General features: G+C 43.1%; 1 protein-coding gene across 3 annotated transcripts in view; it reads right to left on the bottom strand.

The window, feature by feature from the left end:
• The window catches only part of IRAK2 (interleukin 1 receptor associated kinase 2), a 292230-nt gene that overhangs the window by 69847 nt on the left and 202853 nt on the right, over positions 1 to 19530 (bottom strand). For all 3 annotated transcript variants that reach the window (XM_085624476.1, XM_085624478.1, XM_085624477.1), the window contains 2 exons: positions 12615 to 12801; positions 8787 to 8849 (listed from right to left, as the gene is read on the bottom strand). In XM_085624476.1, the coding sequence (XP_085480602.1) occupies positions 8787 to 8849; positions 12615 to 12801 (250 nt within the window). The remainder of the gene's footprint in view (positions 1 to 8786; positions 8850 to 12614; positions 12802 to 19530) is intronic.

Here is a 19530-nt window from a genome sequence, read left to right on the forward strand (position 1 = left end):
GAAGTAGGTTTGTTTTTTAAACAAAATTGTGTGCATTCAGTTGATCAGTTGGTACAAATAGTACTGACTATTTTCCAATTAATTACACCAAGCACATTTAACATAAAATGGCAAGCAATTTTCCCAGGGCATAGCGCTCCACCCAATTTCCACTTCATCATTTTTGGGATGGGAGCACAAGTTATCATGTATTCCCTCACTTGTTCCAGACTAGTGCCCCAAACATGCCTCATCTTCCTGTGGGTGTGTATTTAAAACCCAAATTAAGGGAAGCACTCAAGGTTATTAGAGCCCATAATCCACCCACACATTCAATTGACTAAAGTAGGCAGTATGAAATATAAAGAATATATACAAACATAGTGGGATGAATACATTTATCCAGTATTAGGGTATCTTTCATAGATTCACATGCCTGAATCATTCCCCGTCGTCGGGATGGGAGTCCCCAGTACATAAATAAAGTAATGTCCCATTAGACATATAGAGTAATAGGCCAAAGGCCTCACATTAGTAACATATCCAGTTCCTTTTGTAATAAGGACCAAACTCTAGAGAGCAACCAATCAGCTGCCACCACCCTCTGGAATCTTCCTGGAAGGAGCACTAGTGCCTCAGATTTTCTACCGCACGTCGTGCTAAGGGAGTCTCCACTGAGCTCTGCTCAGGTTTTCCTTATCTCTTGGATTTAAGGTATTTTCTTCGGATATTTCTCTATCTGAGAGAAGTCTTTGCTGTCTTCATGTCGGATACTCCTAAGTAAGGCCTTTTTAGGCCATGTGATACCTGCCTCTACGGTCTTTATTTAGACCATACTCCTAAAGACTGCAAGGTATGTCGTACTTTTTCTACGAAGACTTTAAAAGATCGTGAGAGAAGACTGAACTTGCTTGCAGAGGATTAAGGACAAAGAAGACCCCTTGTCCACTGAGAAGAGTGAGATTTCATCCAAATCCTCCTCTAAGACTCCCCAGAAAAGGACCAGAGACGCTTCTCCAGGTCCTTCTACGCAGCAACCTCAAAAGAAGACGCAGAAAAAGTCTTCAGAGGCTCCAAAACTTGAGGATTTACCTGCCAGGGAGTCTTCTCCCCTTCAGGGGTCGAAAAAAACCAGCTTCAGACCCTCTAACTCCTCCTCCGAGGGTGAAACACACTTTTAAAAAGCCTTCCTCAGCCCCGTCGACTACCACCTAGTCGACGATGGCCTTGACGACGACAAACCTCCTCATACAACCATTGGAGTTACTTAGTCGACGACGACCATTTCTACTCTATCAGTCTCGTCGGCATCCTTTTCGTCGACGGCGACAACAGAGTCGACAACTCGCTCGACGACGAGTGCCTCGTCGATGATACGCACGACGAAGAGTTTACCGTCGACGACCATCCCGTCGACGACCACTTCGACGACGAGAGGTCCCTCATTGACGGTGGTGTCTATAGTAACCATTGAAGATTCCTAGTCGACGACGGCCTCGTCGACGATACCTAAATCAAGGGCAGAAACAACATATTTTCAACAAAAAATTGCGAAACAGAGGCCAACGCCCTCCCTTCACCCAGTAGGGTTCAACCATTACTTCCCTCTCACCTTTTGGATGAGGAAGATGATTCGGATGAGGACAGTATGGATAGAACTGCAACAAGTCCCTCTGAACTTAATGTGAAGTATCAGGAAGACTCTGATTACGATGATCAAGACATGGACGAGCAGGAGTACTATCATTACGACAGTCATCAACAGCCACAGATGGTTTGTCGTCCTTCAGCCTTGGTCTCTGACCTGCAATTTATGATATCTGACTACAAAAAGAGGTTCCCTACCTCTGCATCGTCTACTGTTCCAGTTCTCTCTCCGCCATGGAGAAAGCCAGTTCCGCTTCCACCGCCCTCTACCATTGAGGTGCCTGTACCGCCTCTTCCATCTACGGACGATGAACAACAAGAAGACGGGGAGATTCAGGATACGCAGTCACACCACGATGAATGGGACAACTATGTTCTCCCTCTTCCAGCATTGCCATTGCCTCCTCAGGCGGACTTGACTCCCGAAGATATAGGTGGTTTCCATAACCTTCTAGAAAGGGCAGCACAATGGTTCCAATTGCCAATGCCGTCTCACCAACAGGACTGTTTCCTTTACGATTTCAAGGATCCATACAAAAAAGCCGTTAGGTCTATGCCTATCATAGACTACATTTGGGATTAAGGCATCCGGATAATGCAAAGTCCATCTACAGTTCCTCCAGTCTTGCCAAGATTGGACAAGAAATACAGGGCTCCAGACACCGCTCCAGCCTGCCTCATTGGACATCCCAAGCCTGATTCGGTCATTACTCAGGCAGCTCAACGCAGATCGAAAAACCCTTCTGCCCCCCTTTCAGCACCCCCTGACAAAGAGGGCAGATGCCTGGACAATATTGGAAAGTGTTTTTCCTCGATGTCGGCGCTAACAGTACGAGCTTCTAACTCTTTAGCGCTATTGGGACGCTACAACAGGCAGATATGGTCAGATATTGCACCGTACTTGGAGTCCTTGCCGCAAGATACTAAGGAAGAAGCAAGAAAGGTGCTTCTGGAAGGCGAAAGGTTGGCTTCTGAAATTATAGACTGTGCGATAGACATCGCATCCACTGGTTTCCGCCAGCTGGCTGGGGCGGCAGTACTGCGGCACCAAGGGTGGCTTAAGGCAACGACATTCCGGCCTGAAATTAAAACCAAGATCCTTGACATGCCATGATGGACAACTCCTTTTTGGTGCCCATATTGACGAGGCCCTCCAGGGTATCAAAAAAGATATGGATACGGCGAGAGCTCTGGGTACCCTTCTATATAAAAGCACTCCTTTTCGAGGCTCAAGGGGTAGAGGGCAATTTTCTAACAGAGGAGGCTTTCAGCAATATAGGTCTTCATACTCCTCCTCTAACCAACAATGCAGACCACAATTTCAGCAGACACAACAGGCGCAGACTTCATACAACAAATCTTCTTTTCGCGGAAGAGCCGGACGACAGAATGATTCTGCCCGTCGCCAATGACTTCTCTCTACTGCCAGGCTCCGTTTCTTTTCCACCTTCCAAAGTAGGAGGAAAAATATCCCACTATCTTCACAATTGGAATCAGATCACAACGGATCGTTGGGTTCTCCAGCTGGTGCAGTTTGGACATTCTCTGGAATTTGTGCAAACTCCACAGCCAACACCTCCTCAACATATGAATCACAAACATTTACACCTCTTATTCCTTGAAATATCATCAATGCTCCTGAAGGGTGCTATAGAACGGGTTCCTGTTCGTCAACGAGGACAAGGTTTTTACTCCCGGTTCTTCTCGGTGCGCAAAAAGGAAAAGAAATGGAGACCGATCCTAGATTTAAGAAGTCTAAACAAGTACTTGAAAAAGCAAACATTTTGCATGGTCACTATCCAGGAAGTCCTGCAACTTCTCAATGCGAACGACTACATGGTATCCTTGGACCTCCAAGATGCCTACTTTCATATCCCTATCCACAGAAGGCACAAAAAGTTTCTGAGGTTTGCTGTAGCAGGCAGACATTATCAATTTCGAGTCATGCCTTTTGGGCTCAAATCAGCCCCACGCATTTTCACAAAATGCCTTCCTCCAGTGGCTGCATACGTCAGGCAACAACATCACCAAATCTTTCCTTTTCTCGACGACTGGCTCGTCAAGGCACCCTCTCTCGACAGCGCGAGAAAGTCTTCCAAAGCCTGTCTGCGGCTTTTCAAAAGATTGGGTCTTACCCTCAACCCAGACAAGTCAGTCCTCCAGCCTTCTCAGTGGATAACGTTTCTGGGAGCTGTCCTGGATACGGCCCTGAAAAAAGCTTACCCATCGCAGGACCGACAACAGAAACTCCTGCGTTTGGCAGAACGCGTACGCAAAAGAAAATCTTTTTCAGTGCGCATATTCAAATCCCTCCTAGGAATGATGTCTTCTTGCATTCTTCTTGTCCCTTACGGTCGCCTCCGCGTGTGTCCTCTTCAGGAGGCTCTCTCCGCTCAGTGGATTCAAATCAGCGGATCCTTCGATGACATCATACAGGTGACTCCTCAGATGGTCTCTGCTATAAACTGGTGGACTCGGCCACAAAATCTGTCTCGAGGCCTATCCTTCCTCACTCAAGCCTTCCCTCAAGTTAAAACCACAGATGCATCTCTAGAAGGTTAGGGAGCCTTATTTCAGGAGCTTCAAATCTGCGGAAGCTACACATAAACCTACTGGAACTCAGAGCTGTCTATCTAGCCCTGCTGGCTTTCCTTCCCAGGATAAAAGGTTCACAAGTGCTTGTCAGAACGGACAATACTACGACAATTCTCTACCTGAACCAGCAAGGAGGGACTCGTTCACTCTCACTCTCTCAAGAATCTCAGAAAATTTGGAATTGGTCTCTTCAGCACAAAGTTTCTCTACGAGTGGAGTATGTTCCAGAAAAAGACAATGCATTGGCAGACTCGCTAAGCAGGATGCAAACAAACTGCCACGAGTGGGAGTTACACCAAGATACTCTCAACAGCATCTTCTGTCTGTGGGGCGAACCACTCTTGGATCTGTTTGCCACACAACAGAACGCCAAATGCCAACACTTCACAAGCTGGCATCCCCAACAGGGATCTCTGGGGAATGCATTTTCAATAGCATGGTTCGGCGTATTCGCCTACGCTTTTCCACCGATTCCCCCGATTCCCAGGCTCCTCAGGAAGATGAAGGCAGAGCCTTGCACGCTGATTCGAATAGCCCCAGCATGGCCTCGCCAACATTGGCTCACAGAACTTCATCTCCTCTCCCTACAAACTCCAATTCCGTTGACACCGTTTCCATCCCTCCTCACAATGAACCAGGGACAAGTCCAACACCCGGATCCAGCATCTCTCAAATTATCGGCCTGGCTCCTGCGTTCCACGAATTTCAGGACAAACATTCCTCCGGACTGCAGAGCCGTTCTATCTCGTACCCGAGCAGATAGTACAAACAGGACTTACTCCTTAAAATGGACAAGATTCTGTATCTGGTGCAGGTCGGCTAATGTGCATCCCTTCACTTCCTCTGCAGAAGAGATATTGCCATACCTCCTTCATTTAGCTACTTCAGGGCTAACTCACACTTCCATCAAAGTTCACCTGGCAGCAATATCCCGTTTCAGGAGATCTTCTACAGGACCTTCTCTTTGGTCACACAGATTGATAAAGCAATTTCTCAAAGGCCTGTTTCGGACTTTCCCTCCCGTAAAGTCTCCTCCTCCAACATGGCAACTAAACACAGTCCTTGCTCAGCTTATGAAGCATCCTTTTGAGCCAATACACAGAGGTGACCTCAAGTTCCTTTCCTGGAAGACTGCACTCCTTCTAGCCCTTGCATCCACAAGACGAGTCAGCGACCTTCACGCTTTCACAATACAAGATACCTTTCTTCAGTTCAAGAACGACCGAGTAATTCTTCGAACTCATCCAAAATTCATTCATAAAGTTCCTTCTGACTTCCACCTAAATGAGCCTATTGTCTTAAAGACTTTCTTTCCAAATCCTCAAACAGCAGCTGAAAGAGCTCTACATTCACTGGATTTGATACGCTGCCTTAAGTTCTACCTTGACAAAACAAAAACTTTCCGCAAGTCCAACCAACTTTTGTGGCTTACAGTTTGCCCAGGAAGGGTTTCCCCTTACAAAAGAGTATTTCCAGATGGATTTCTGGTGCCATTGTTTTCTGTCACCAACAAGCTGGTCAACCTTTACAATCAAGAATTTGTGCCCATTCCACTAGGGCAGTCTCTACTTCTATGGCACTGTTTGCAGGTGTGCCTATCACAGACATTTGCAGAGCGGCAACATGGAAGACGCCGCATACATTTACCAAACATTACTGTTTGGATACAGAGCTAACAAAGGATGCTGCAGTGGGACAGGCGGTGTTCCGTCATCTATTTCGATAGAGGTGAGCCTTGCTTCCTTCCCACCAGCCTCTCTCTTATTTTCCACGCACATTTCTCTGTCACGGTTATACCTTTTGCCAGAATTGCTTCGGATTGCTTTGCATTTTAATGTGTATATATATATATATATATATATATATATATATATTCACTGAAAAAACAATAGGTTTCACACACGTTATAGTTAGGAATTAGCATTATAAAAAACCTTGCAAATTCACTTAAAAAACCATAGGTTTCACACATTTTATAGTTAGGTGGATATTTCACTCGTAAAAAACCAATGAAATTCCCCCGTTATAGTTAGTTCAGATAACTATAACTCGCGCGCCCGCAATCCACTGCTCATGACGTCACATATTACATCACTCATGACCTGGTCAGTGGCATCACTCATGACATCACTGATGACATCATCCTTGTGATAGAGTGGCGGTCGCGCGAGTTATAGTTATCTGAACTAACTATAACGGGGGAATTTCATTGGTTTTTTACGAGTGAAATATCCACCCAACTATAAAATGTGTGAAACCTATGGTTTTTTAAGTGAATTTGCAATGTTTTTTAAATGCTAATTTATTTATGTATTATTTTTTTGGGGTTTTCACCGTGCATTCACCGTGCGCGCACCCCCGCGATTTAAAAAAAAAAAAAAAAAAAAAATTCTGCCTTCGGGGTCCTTCAGGGACCCCCTGACCAAGGCTAGGGGGTCAGGAACTCTCTACCCTGCCCCCTTTTCACGTTCGCCACCTTCCTTTTCCACTCTCGCACTGAAAACAAACAAAATGGCGGCCGACACTTCCTGATTTCGACCGATTCCAACGTTGACTAACATGTAACCACCAATCAGAATTACGCACGTTAGGGTGCTCGCACGGTGCGCGCACCCTGCGCGCGTATAGATATTGATATGCTTTTAAATGCTATTTTCTCAGGAAATACTGAACAGATTTACACCAGACCTGCAAAAGGCACTTCCTTGACCTTATGGCTACCTCTCTGCCAAATTTCAAGTAATTCTGTTCAGCCGTTCGGGCTGTAGCTGTGTGTAAAGGTCCTATGGGAAAATGCATGGGGAAAACTCGCTTTGGGACCCCCCTTTTTTCTCGGCCCCTACTTGCCGAATCACCCCCGAGACTTTCAGGGTAGGAGCTGAACGGAGCGCCCCATTAGTTTTGAAAATTTCGCGAGGATTTGTCAACCGGCGCAAAAGTTATTCAAAATAGAATTTTCAGATTTCCTATGGAAACACGATCCTAACTATAACTATCTACTGGCGACCGCCAGTAGATAATATATATATGCATATATATTTATTAACTAATGCTTTTTATATTCTTTGTGCAAAAGGGAAATGTGCTCATCATTGCTTTCTATTCTGATTCAGGCATATGAATCTATGAAAGATACCCTAATACTGGATAAGAAATACGTTACTTACCTGTAACTGCAGTTATCCAGTATTGGTATCTTTCATAGATTCACATGCAACCCACCCGCCTCCCTTGGAAGGGCTCACCTAATACTCTCAGTTGTTCCTCTATATAGCACTGTGCTTACGAAAATCTGAGGGACTAGAGCTCCTTCCAGGAAGGTTCCAGAGGGTGGTGGTAGCTGAATGGTTGCTCTCTAGACTTTGGTCCTTATTACAAAAGGACCTGGATATGTTACTAATGTGAGGCCTTTGGCCTATATGTGTAATGGGACATTACTTTCTTTATGTACCGGGGACTCCCATCCCGACGACGGGGAATGATTCAGGCATGTGAATCTATGAAAGATACCAATACTGGATAACTGCAGTGACAGGTAAGGAACGCATTTCTTATAGGTCATTTTTATTCTTCAGTATTCATTAGAAAATGTATTGTCAGTATAGCCAATGTGTTTCGTCCCCACATGGAATTTCATCAGGGCTACAAAGAACATATATAACAGTATTTACAATTAAAAACATCTATATCACCTAATCCCCACAAGTCTAATTAAACTCAACAATACATTCCCACCCATGTTCAGTGAACCCAGAAATAACACAAGAGTTATCCTATCCTCAGCATCATAAATGAACATCGCCACAATCTTAAATTTCCAAATATTTCCATTCTTTGGATTCTACACTGCCGTACACCAACTCATCACCGTGGACATAGCAACATTTACTCGGTTGAATGTGTGAACAGGTGGCTTATGGAATCTAATTGCCTCCTTTAACCCCTTCGACGCTTATGACGGAACGGTTCCGTCATGCACGTCAGTTGGGCTGTGCTTATGACGGAACCGTGCCGTCATGGCCCCGCCCGCGCTCAGAACCTTCAGCACTGCGCGGAAATCCGCGCAGCGCTGAAGGGGTTAATGAGCAAGATAAAATCAGTAGCTCATTCCGGTGTCCCTGTAAAATAGATGGAGAGGTTCCTTTCTTGTAACAACACTTTTGCTGCGTGACACTTCTACTTTTACCTGCTGTGCATTATCTTGCTATCTAATGGTTAAGTTTGTAATAGCTTCTCGTTTACTGGCATTAAAAGTTTGGCCATCGGGAATAGGTGTTCTTTCACAAAGCTGGACAAATCACAGCAGGGGATTACAAAAGATGTTGGAGGTCCTGACTTTCTTTGCAGAACCAATGATCTTTATCCCACTTCTCAGCACCGCCCCCTCCTAAGCAAGTTCTTGGAGACCACGGTGGTGACTGGACACAAAGGCAGGCCTGAGTGAATAGAGGGACACACAAACAGCAAATACCCAAGAAACCTACAAACGAAAGGGGTACAGATACATTTAAAACACATACACAAGTTAAAGGACGTGAGATAGCTTGTGAATTGAAATCTCCTACCAGATACATTGAACTTTTCCCTTCCTCCATTGCTTTCTTGTCAGTCAGCAGTTCTGCCAGCACCTGAAAAACAGATCAGTCAAAAAGAAGTTAAGGGCCTCAGTGAGCTGGATTTCGCAACCTGTACAGGCGCACTTTTCGTCGTGAAGGAGAGCATGCTGTGATGAACGGATGTAAATCACTATTTACAAAGCTTGACTGTGTCTCACAAGTTAATTCATGTATGAAAAAATCTTAGCTGCAAAGCTCATGGTGTGGGAGTTTAAAGGTATATTTCACTTTATACACTATGCTTTTGAGCACAAAGTCTTGTCAATGCAACATGCTGTATTACTATTTATTGTCGCTAATATGTGCCATATCCATAAATATGTGTTTAGTTTGCCTCCACTAGCTATATTTCAAGTGTTTGCCCACTCTACATTCACAAAATTCGATGGTCAAAAGCTCTGCAAGAAACTAATTCGATGGTCAAAAGCTCTGCAAGAAACTTGGAGCTGTGCTCTGGTTTATCATGCAGTCCATTCACTGTTTTGAGTATAGGAACCAGTATGTTCATATCTCTACCTTCCATACAGAGAATTGTAAAATTATTTTTCAATAGGGTTATAGACACGTACATAAATGCAATGAAACACCTGGCTTAAAGTGCACTTTTAATACCATAGCAAAGTACACTGTATTAAAGCTTATCAAATAACTCCTCGTTAAAATACTCTCATGAAGTCAACAAGTGGTTCTTAACCTTATGACTTCTGGGGATCCACACTGGATCACTATTGGAAGCTGGGTACCCCAGCCTAAGCAATTTCTATGAGTTGAACTTTAACCGCAAAGCAATACACAACTTAGGAGATTTTATTTAATTCACAAATATAAAAATCGAAATTTTAACTTTAATGGGAAGGTTGGACATTTCCAAACTGTGGCCTTATTTCTAAACGATTTAACGATACCCAGGCTCTAGCATATCATGTTGTCTTTTTTGTGCTCAATGCATGCTCATTTTATCCATGTATACCAGTGCTTCAGTTGAGGTCACCAACTATCCATACTAGATTCTGTTTACGGCACTTGTGCGGATGCCAAAAATCATGCTAAGGATACCAACTTAATGTTTAGCTTCCTATTTCAAATTCTTCACACTTTTTATTTGTACATTTTTATGTATATTTGCTTTATTGAGCTTCTGTTATTTAATTTTGTGAACAGTCTCAGACCCCCTAAGGAGAGTTTGCGGACTCCCAGGGGTCTACAGACTTCAGGTTAAGAAACGCTGCCTTTAACTAACAATCATCTTATGAAGATGCAGCCAATTATCTCTATTATGGCACCTCGTATTGTGCTTTCATACCTTTCAATTCTAGTGATTAATGCATGCCATAAAATAGGAGTCACCTCCACAACTAGATGCCATGCAACCAATAAAAGGAGCTTCAAAGGGATCGTAAGACTGGACAGGCACCTCGAGTTATGCACACCAGTGCAGTCACATTGTTTTGCATGCCTCAAGAAGGTTTTCAGCTCAGTTAAACCTTACTAGTGCTTGAAGCTACAGCACATTTTGACCATTGGTCATTCCACCATGGACCTCTCGCACTACTACACTAATTCCATTCACTCTGCTTATTTGCTCACTCCGGCAGCGATGCCCTCGCTCCACTTATTCTGCTGTGTGTTCAACTCGCAATACCTATCCGATTTAATTCCCCGGCACATCAGTTCCCTCACTGTGCCATGCACCCACTTCACTCATGTTTTACCTCATGAAATCAATCCAGCAACCTAAAGTAAAATGCTCCACTAACACATTCTACTTAGCTGTATCATCCCATCTTTCAACCAACTGTTTCACCAGATAAGTCCATTCATTGCCCAACAGTCGTCATCAGGGCCTAATATAGTGCCCACAAAAACACTGGAGTTACCACAATTTGCTTATGGCTAAAAGACGACTTGAAATCAGAATAAGAGTTTTGATTTATTTCCTGAAAGTCCTAAGTGACTCCACAACTCATCCCAACACTTACCATTTTCCCCTTGAGCACTCACTGCATGTAAGCACATAACTGTACACACACTCTAGTTTATGCTTCCATCTCTTAGCCATCCACTTACTTGATCATGATACTCCAGCCTACCACTTTAGAATATCACCTCTCACATATAAGAAACATTGACAAATCCAATAGTTCTGGCATTGACTGCCAACATTTTAACTTTGTCAATGCCTGTTTTGTTTTGTCACGGGCTTTCTTAACCTTTATTGTTAGTGAAGCTGCTGGGCCGCATCAGATTGAAAAAAGAGTGGGTAAATTCAAAAATATTATTTTGGTCTTTTTAGTCCCTGGCCCCTAAGGGAACTATGTTGTGTGAGAATGTGCAGCTTGTGAAGCGGTAGAATGCTGTCACTCATAGTACAGTAAAGTTAGCCAATGGCCGAAGTGGGCTGATCAATTGCCCCAAGCTATATGCTGTAGTGTGTGGAAGAAAAATGTGAATGACAAGAATAGACAAATGGATTAAGAGAGCTGACTAACAGACCCTATAAGTAAGGTTATTGTACATGTACTTTTAGTAAAATTTAAGGGTCTTGGCTAATGCCAGACCAAACATAATCAGTCGCAAAACAACCATGACTGTCTACCATGACAAATCATAAAATCCTTTAAAACAGTTACGGAACAGAATTGCAACACCAACACAGACATGTAGCATTTTATGCATCCTTCTGAACACCAGGTCTGCAGTCAAACAAACAAGGCACAAGACCAACTATCTTTCATTACTGGAACAAGGTGCCCCATTAGGGCTGGAATGAGAACCAAAAACAGCCCTGGCAAAAATGTTCAAACCGGTCTACCTTTCTTCTAGCTTTCTCTCTTTATGCCCCTGTTGCGCCTACTTCACCCGGGAGGTAGTGAGTCTTTTTAAAGGCACAGTGGTAGCCCAGGTCTTCAAAAGCTGGACTTCAATGACTCCAGCCACTGGAGAAATGCCTAATGAGTTAAAAGGCCGGTCTGGCCTTGGTCACCGTGGAGTGCAAGACTGTCTTGGCTGATCCTGTTCTAGGGAACTGTTCCATCCAATATGAGCACTGACTTAACAAAAGAGGTGATTTCACTGCCATTTATGAAACACATCTTAAGTATAGCTTAACGGAAAATAAACTTTCACAAAACTATTCATTCTTCAATTTCAACAATACACAAAACAATACACCTCTTGCTTCTCGCTCCATTTATTGATATTGTCTTCACATTCACAGCGAAAAGAGAGAAAGTGTGCTGCTTGGAGAATTCAAGCGATAGACCACCCCCTCTCACTAGGTTGGACCTTCTTGTAGCAAGTAACCTCAAACAAGGAATGCACTATATGATTAAAAACTCAGCCACACCAATGGTACATCAGGCTGTGTATCTTGCAAGAGAACCTGATGATTAACACTCTGACTTACTCATCACTCCCATGACCTTGTGTCCATCACCATTCAATTCTTCTTCACCACTTGTTGAACCAGTCTTCTAGAAAAACTACTGTCAACATTCTTGTAAACCACCCTTAACAATATTGCTGCCTGGCCACGAACCTTATCAGAGTACAAACCACACTCTCAAAAGCAGCATAATTCAAACTTCAGACTGATGCCTCCCTCCTCACAGACGCCGCAGCAAGTAAAGTATAGGTCAGTTTAACAATTACTGAAAGTCCTAGAGCAGAAATGAAGAGGTAAAATGACCTGCAGATAGCAACCTCATAGAACCTTGAAACAACATTGATAAATACCACAAAGCCATCTAAGCAGTAAATGGTGAACCAAGTACATACTATCCCGCAGCTGAAGATGTCAACTCCTGCTGTTAACTGTCCGCTTCGGATGTACTCCTCTGGAAGGTATGCTTGACATGCACTGAGCATCTTTGTTGCCACTCGAGTGAAGTCTGCCTTATGATCAAATCGCACACCTGAATGTCCAAGTTTTGGTATGAAGTTTTCATCCAGCAAGACATTGGAACTGTAGTTGAAAAAAAATCTTGATTAAAAAAGCAGCTTTGAAAGGATACAAAAATCCACAATGAACATTACTTTGATTCGCTGGCCACAGAGTCGTTCAGGTATGGACCCTGCAAACAATTTAGTGCCATATTTATCAACGAGTCAAATCTCACATGTGATGTAGAACTATTCAGTACCAATTTTAGAGTGTGCCAAGTCCTTGTTAAACGTACCTTCCTCTGTGTGCATCCATTTAAGTTTAGCACTTCCCCTACGTGGAGGAGTGTGGCTTAATGGTTAGAGCGGCAGACCCTGAAGCAGAGTTCTGGCCAGGGACCAGGGTTCGATTCCCGCCTCGGCGGGGCTCGGGCTCAATTTCCTCGGACCTGTCTATTCGTGCCTCTCGGTGACTATTCTAATCATGGGCCCCACGCTGCAACTCTGGGCAATAGCTTGGTTAGCCTCCACACCGGCCCCAACAGCGCTAAGGATGCCTGGCTTCACCCTGGGGGTGCCCAGGAGTGGACACTTCACAGGGAAAGCCAGGAGGGGTTCCACAGCGGTATGAGTATCAGCGCCAGGAAACCGCAAAGGCGACACCGCAAGGTGGCCGTCTGGTGACAGTGCGCTCTATAAGTACCTTGACATTTACATTTACGAGCAAAGGGGGAAAGCAACAACTGTAAGGGTAAGGTAAGACTGGAAAAAGAGCTATGTCTCCAAACTGCCATTGCAACAGGCGATAACGTAGCTAGCTGGTGAGGATACAAAGACCAGCAGCAGTGGAGGGCACATTTGAAACGTGACCGGTGCAGCCCACAGTACATAATATATATTTTTTCTAGTAGGTACCACAAACTCAGGTGCTACGACCAATTCCAGATTTACATCTGTACCACTTGGTGGAAAAAGGTGCATTATATTGATCTAAATGGAAATTCATACTTATTCCGTTATCATGAAAATATGCAGAGCTGTCCATCAAAGATCAAAATTTTAAACCTCTTTTTTGAGACTATTACAGTGCCATTTATTGGTGTACAAGGAACACGGTTTTATCTTCTAACATATTCAGTAGCAATTTGGAAGGCAGTGAGATATTCACAAGCTTTATACAGCATTATTGTTAATCAGTAACTAAAATGCATTAAAACAAGTGCCCTGGATTAAAGGGCTACAATTCGACAATCAATTTACCACTGTCTGATGTACTTAAACTGCATGCTGGTCTACAGTACGATTTAGAGAGAAAGGCATAGAAGCAAAGGCCATAAAATGATTGAAAAGTCAAATGGGCTACACTAGATAGAGCTGTAGTATTAAAGGAATGTAGCCCTGCCTTAACTTGAAAGAGGGAGTTTGAAGGTTGTGTTGTGGAAATGCTGTGCGCAAAGTTAACCAGATCATTATAGAGCAACATGTCTAGTGATACAGGATACAAGGTTCCACGGACGTACATTGTTAAACCTTGAGCCCCACCAAACGAAGTTCTTTGGTTCAGTGGGGTCTTGGACGTGCAACACAGAGTTTATTAGATTTTGTGATTTTATTGCAAAGAAACATTAGAACAGGAGTCTCCAATCTTTTCCTTAAAGAGAGCTATTTTTGTTCAGTGAATATCATCCTGAGCAACTATTAATGCTGTTGTAACAAAAAGCATATCAGACAAGATAAGTGGCCACCCCAAGCAAGTGATTCTTGGGGTGATTCTCTGAGTGCTTCAGACAATGCTGCCATCAGTAATGTTTTAAATGAGTTGAGGCTTCTTCAAGTGCTCCAAAAGTAGTTTAATATGATACAGCACCAACATACAACTCGATACTCGCTCTCTGTGTTCGCCCTCCAACTGTCCTCCTACAGCATCCCCATGGAGACAGAACACTCGGAGCGAGCATGAATTACATCATGACACAGGTGTACACGAGATTATAACACATCCCCTATACACAACAATGCAGAAATCAAACATCAACAAAAGAACAAGACGAAAGATAAGGAAACAAGACAAAGTAAAATCTATTAAAAGGTATTCAAATGAAAATCATTAAACCTTGCAGGAGTACGATGCAATCTTCGAGGGAACCTCCTAAATTGGACATGACCTGGATCTGGTGGAGGTGGGGTATTAAGAGAATTGCCAAAACTTGGGAAAGATGAAAAACTGGACTGACCAAATTGTGAAACATCGCTTGGACTAGGAACAGAGGAAGGATCAGGCCCCGTGAATTTCACAAGCCTAGACATATTCCACTTGCAGCCATTCTGCATCGTAACAACATTCTTATGAATTGAAGAGATCATGAAGGGACCCATGAATTCCGAAACACCTTTTTTTGAGAATCTGGGTTTCTTAACCAAAACCCACTCACCAATGTTCCATAGTTTAGACTTAACAGCATTCTTGGAATCAAAACGTTTTTTGTACTCTTTTTGATAAGAGTGAATCCTAGTTTCCACCTCCTTCCCATCCAAAGGGATTATATTTTGAGAAGGAAGCCAACAAGGATTCAACTTAGACCTGGCATGCCTGCCACGCAGAAGTAAGAAAGGCGAGTTACACATGACATGGTTAACTGTGGTACGGTGAGCCCACCAAGTATCACGTAAAACATCTTTAAGAGGGGTTTTCGTATCTAAGGCTGTTTGTACACAACCTTTGACCACACGGTTCATACGCTCTGCAAGACCATTAGCCTGAGGAGAGTAAAGAGCTGTCTTGAGATGAATGATGCCAAGGTCATTCAAAAATTCCCCCATCTCAGAAGACACAAATTGCACTCCATTGTCAGTGATGAGATATTTGGGAATGCCCCCACCGGCAAATTCATCCTTCAAAAATTCAAGGATACCTCTAGTGTTGACATTGCTCACTCACTTGGTAGATACCCACTTAGAAGTGTAATCTACCAAAAGAATGACCAATCTTTCAGATGGCGCAAGTAAATCAAAGGGCCCCATCAAATCTAAACCCAACTTTGTCCACGGCTGATTGGGAACTTCAACCGGAGACAAAGGAGCATTGTTTACAACTTTAGATTTATCATTACATGAACATTGATGACAATCCTTAACTACTACCTCCACTTGATGATCCATGTACGGCCACCAATATCTTTCACGAAGTCGTGTTTTAGTGAGACTCCTCCCAAGGTGTCCCTCATGAGCAAGATTTATTAGTTTCGGTCTCAATGTTAAAGGAGGAATAAATCTACTACCCCTCATCAAACCTCCATGCAAAATAGTTAATTTATTCCTAATGGACCAAAAAGGTACAAGATCTTGATCAACATCCTTGCAACGGACAGGCCATCCTTTAATGATAAAATCCTTGAAACTTGAGAATAAGGGATCATGAGAAGTAGCATCTGCCCATTCTTCGTGAGAAACAGAGGATTCCCTAACCCAAGAGACACTGAGAGGTTCAACATCAGCATAATCATCGTGTACCGGTATAGGTAGTCTGGATAGACAATCAGCAGTCGCATTTGAAGACCCAGGCAGATACTGTACTTGAAAGTTGAATTCTTCCAAACCGTCACTCCAACGCTTCAATCTGGGAGTTAGTCTGTCACTTTCCATACAAGAGAAAACTTGTACAAGAGGACGATGATCAGATCTTACAATAAAAGGAATTCCCCAGAGGTAAAATTTAAAATGCTTAATTGCCCAAACTATCGCAAGCGCCTCCCTCTCAATACAAGAATATTGTTGCTCAGCTTTTTTTTAAAGCACGAGACGCAAAGGCAACAAGTTTATCTACACCATCTTCAACTTGGGATAGTACCGCACCCAACCCAGATAAACTTGCATCAGTGGTAAGTATCGTTTTCATCCTAGTATCAAAATGGCCAAGGCTGGGTAGTTGGCTGATGGATTGTTTGACAATTCCAAAAGCAACATTACATGCATCATTCCACTCAAATTGAGTACCTTTCCTAAGTAGATACCTTATAGGTTCAACAACCAATGCAAATCCCTTTATGAACTTAGCATAAAATTCAGCTAATCCCAGAAAAGATCTGACTTGTTCCTGGTCATTGGGAGTTGGAGCCTCAACGATACTTTTAGCCAATTCAAGTTTCGGTTGAATGCCCTCCCCAGAAATTACATGCCCAAGATATGTAACTGAAGATACACCAATTTTGCACTTCTGTTTGTTAACTGTGAGGCCCTTGCTCGCTAACTTCTTCAGAGTCATTCTTAAATTAGTGTCATGTTCAATGTCATCTTTGCCATAAACAAGAATGTCATCTTGAAAAAAAATGACATTCGACATATCACCAATGACCAATTCCATGATGCGTTGAAAACATGCTGCAGCTGATGCCAACCCAAAGTGCATTCTGATAAATCTAAATGCTCCTAATGGCGTTACAAAAGATGTCAGATGCCTAGAATCGCTATGAAGAGGTACTTGGTGGTACGCTGAAGACAAGTCAAGGACAGAAAAAAAAATTGCACCATTAAGCATAGTCAAAGACTCATTAATATTGGGAAGAGGTTGGCGGTCAACCCATATCCATTTGTTTAGACCTCTGAGGTCTACACACATGCGAATGCTCTTCCCTCCATCCTTGGGGGCCAAAACTACTGGGGCCAACCATTCCGATGATTCAATTTCCTCAATTACATTTAAACCAATTAACCCATCTAATTCCATTTTGAGAGGAGATATCATCATGTTTGGAACTTTTCGAACCTTGTAGACACACGGTACCGCATTATGTTTCAAGATAATGCGATGTTCAAAATCCTTTAGCAGTCCCAGTTTATCTGTGAAAACTTGGGGAAACTCATTGAAGAACCTGTTGGAATTAGAATTGTAATCAACAAGCATGACTTGATCAGAGGCTTTGAGAGCATTAGGATTCAATATTATACCTAAATCTCTCTGATGCCTCCAACCTAAGAGGTTATCCCCTCTTTGTGCCACATAAATCTTACCAATGGTTTCACGACCCTTGAAATATATACTCATGATCGTGTAGCCAGACACATTAATTCGAGACCCCCCCATAGCTAACTGGGTTGATATCAGGAGCAAGTAGCATGATGTCAGGAAAAGTTTTGTTCCAAATTTCGTTTCCGATCATTGTGAAAGGAGAACCTGAATCTGCTAATACAACAAAACTTTTGCCACCAATCTCGATGTCGCATTCAGGCATAGATATGGGGTCAGCATCAACAATACCATCACTCCTTACATTAGAAATAACCATTCTTGGATTTGTTGTTACAGGTTCAACGTTTTCAAGACAGGTAACTTTGCCTGAAGATCTACAGACCCTGGCATAATGACCTTTCATGCCACATTTTAAACAAGTGGCAGATTTTGCAAAGCAATTAGGAAAATTTGAGGTATGATTAGGACTCCCACATCGATAACATTTGATTTTGCTACGATCAATGTGGAATTTTGTCTTAGGAGTTTGAGCAACTCTGCAAATATTGTCTTCTACAACAGTTTGTTGAACATTTGTGGCAACTTCGTGGATGCTGCTAGCGGTAGGAGTGCAGTCTGTGGAGGTTTTGTGTTCCTTCATTTCTTTTACCCAACCTGACGTATTTTCCATACCTTCCACAATGGAAATAGCTTCACGTAGAGATGGGTTTTTAGACAAAAGTTTTTCTTGAACCCTAGGACTGTTTGTACATCTGACTAACTGATCGCGGAATAATGATTCAGTTAGATCTCCAAATTCACAAATTCTAGCTAAAGTTTTTAAGGATGCTACGTAGTTCCCAACTTTCTCTTTTGGTTCTTGTATTTGCATAAAAAAATTATGGCGTTCTAATACAACATTTATGCGAGGCCCAAAGTAGTTTTCAAGCATTTTCATAGACATCTCAAAAACATCCGACGGTTCACCAGATCCATCACCAATTGGAAGTTCATCAATACGGTCATAAATATTTCGGCCCTCAACACCCAAATTATGTAGGAGAATGGCTTGCTTTCTTATTGCTGAAAATCTTTCACCACCAATTGCCACCAAGTAGGAGTCAAAAAGATTTCTCCATCGCTTCCAGGGAAGTAATGGCTCACCTTTTTCACACAGGTATGCAGGAGGCTGGTTCATCGAGGTTGAAGACATGCTCAAAAGGAGAGACAGGATTATCAAGAATCCCAATTGTGTAAAAACAAATAATCAAGTGACAAGAATTGTCAGAAAAACAACAATTGATTATTTTTGTTCGTCGTAGAGAGCCCTGGATGTAACCATGGTTACATGACACATAAATGGAGGCACGTCAAACGTGACACGATGCGCTGATCCGACGTGCTGATGCGTGCTGACTTGACGTGCTGGTGATTTCCGGGAACAATACAGATTGCGCAGGTCGCGAGGACGCGCATGCGGAAGGGCGCGAGAACAGAGTCAGCGCGAGCAAGACGAACAGTCGTTAGTCACTGGTAAGTGTAGATATTTAATAATTGTCAATTATGCTGCACACTGGTCGCACAAGCAAGCGGCAACCGTCCAACAAGGCACAAACATGCAACTGACCTGCATGCGAGGAGGAACGATTTCTCGGTTGTTCCCCTTTGTCGAACACAGTTAGCGTAACAGCAAAGTCAGTCAAAAAAAAATGTGATGTTCCCATCTCATTGCGCATTCAAGGGGGAAGTCATTCAGAAAGGAAATAGACACCAAAGGTCCAACTGCTTCAGCCTCTGTCGATCTTCCAAAAGTCCACACAAGTCGTAGAATTCTCCGTGGGTTCTGTAAGGGTCGGTGGTGCTTCA

This window comes from Triturus cristatus, chromosome 9, assembly GCF_964204655.1.
Source record: "Triturus cristatus chromosome 9, aTriCri1.1, whole genome shotgun sequence".
NCBI lineage: Eukaryota > Metazoa > Chordata > Amphibia > Caudata > Salamandridae > Triturus > Triturus cristatus.